This window comes from Lipotes vexillifer, unplaced genomic scaffold (assembly GCF_000442215.2).
Source record: "Lipotes vexillifer unplaced genomic scaffold, Lipotes_vexillifer_v1.1 scaffold1003, whole genome shotgun sequence".
NCBI lineage: Eukaryota > Metazoa > Chordata > Mammalia > Artiodactyla > Lipotidae > Lipotes > Lipotes vexillifer.
The window spans coordinates 2,743,885-2,745,694 of NW_006798890.1; the positions used below are offsets into that span (position 1 = coordinate 2,743,885).

A 1,810-nucleotide genomic window follows, 5' to 3' on the forward strand; every position below is an offset into this window, starting at 1 on the left:
GTTCAGCAGAATAGGCATGAGTGATTGGAGAGAGGCTGGGGCCGAACCCCTGCTCGCGTGGACGGCGGGGACGGGGAGGCCGGGCTCACCTGGGCAGACTGTCCTGGTAGTGCATAGTGGGCACGATGCTCAGCTGCAGGTACTGGCCCGGGTCGAAGCCTGTGCTCAGGAGCCGACTGGGGGCTCCCGGGCCAAAGGCAAGGCCCCGGGGCCAGGCGCGCAGCAGCAGGCCGGCCACCATCGTCCCGGGAGGCGGCAGCAGCGAGAACGCGGAGAATGCGAAGTTCTGGTTACAGAGACCAGGCCGCAGCCCACAGTGCCCTAGGGCGCTGCGTCAGGGACTCGCGTTCAGTTTGTGCCGGTCCACGGAACAACTTCCGGCCTTCTGGCCCCGCCCACGGAGGGCCCCGCCCGCAGATGGGCCCGCCCGCAAATAGGCCCGCCCACAGGCCCACCGAGGCTCAGAGGGTCCAGCCCACTGCGGGATTGGGACGGCCGTCGCCTCCCGGCTCTGTTGGTCTCTCTACTGCTCTCTAGGCGGCAGGAAACCGAGCTCCGAAGCCACACCTTCTCCTGTTTTCGAACAAGATAGAAACTGAACTGGAGAATAAGGGAAGCCGAAAAAAACTTTTGGAATCTGATAAATTTTGTCCAGACTCTGTCCCTGGGAGATCGTGGGAAAAAATTTAAACCTCTGTTTCCTTATCTGAGAAGTAGAGGTATGATCATTCAGCCCAGCCCCCACGTTCCTAGATGTGAAATGAAACAACTTGGTGTGTATACGGTTCCTGGCGCTGTAAGCAGTAAATGGTGGCTGCTGTCGTTAAATAGTCACCCGTCAAGTTTGCCCAGCAGAAGGTTTTTGACGTACCGTGATTAGCCCCGCCGAGCTGCCCTTCGAGCTCACTTGAGCCGGTATTAGAGAAAATGTGTGCAGGAGTTCCCTGGCGGTCCAGTGGTTAGGACCTCCGCGCTTTCACTGTCGTGGGCCGGGTTCAATCGCTGGTGGGGGAACTAAAATCCCGCAAGCTATGCAGCGCGGCAAAAATAATAATAATAATAGAGAAAATGTGTGTAGAAGCCGGAAACCATGGAGTCTCCCATCCAGCCACCACTTCTGTGCAGAAAACCCTTTTTAGAGCAGGATCCCTTCTGCTAGAACATCCTTTCTCCGTTTGAACATTTCCAAAGAGAGGAAGCTCTGCCTCTGGCCCTAGGAAGCCTTCTATGCTCAGTGGACCCTATGAGGCTGCCTGTCCCCACAGATCACCTCCAAGTTTCCTTCCAACTCTGACTCTAAGATTATACAACTTGGATAGAGCCCTTACTCATCACAGAGCAACCCCACCACACTCCCATTCTTGCTTTCAGCTGCAGTTTAGGATTAAGCAGGCTCTGCTCCCATTTTACAGAAGAAAAGGAGGTATCAAAAGACACAAAATCATGCTGTCTGGCTTGAGGTACAGAATTCCATTCCAGGAACAGGATCTTCCCTTAGCTTCAGCTCTCACTCGTGGCCCTGTGGGTTTGAGGTAGCCCAGTACATCTGCTCTGTCCCATAACTGACTAAGCAGTGCCAGAAGCTGGAGCACACTGAAAAGAGCACTAGACTGGGAGTCAGATCTGAGTTTTGGTCTCAACTCTGTCCTTATCTAGTTAGGTAACCCCTGATTGAACAGGAAGATCACTAATGAGCCCACACTCATTCAGTGGTGACTACAAATCCCTAAGAACTGAACATGAAACTTAAAAATACTGAATGTCTAATCCTCCTCCCTTGAGGGAAGAACAGACAGCACTGTTTAGACCC

The 1,810-nt window shown here is 53.9% G+C and overlaps 1 protein-coding gene across 2 annotated transcripts in view; it reads right to left on the bottom strand.

Moving 5' to 3' along the window:
• The window catches only part of CPT2 (carnitine palmitoyltransferase 2), a 28,885-nt gene extending 28,201 nt beyond the window's left edge, over window positions 1–684 (bottom strand). The window contains exon 1 of one of the 2 annotated variants that reach the window (XM_007471173.1): window positions 90–684. In XM_007471173.1, the coding sequence (XP_007471235.1) occupies window positions 90–241 (152 nt within the window). In that variant the 5' untranslated portion in view covers window positions 242–684. The remainder of the gene's footprint in view (window positions 1–89) is intronic. The other variant, XM_007471174.1, reaches the window with a different exon arrangement.
• Window positions 685–1,810: the final 1,126 nt, after the last annotated feature.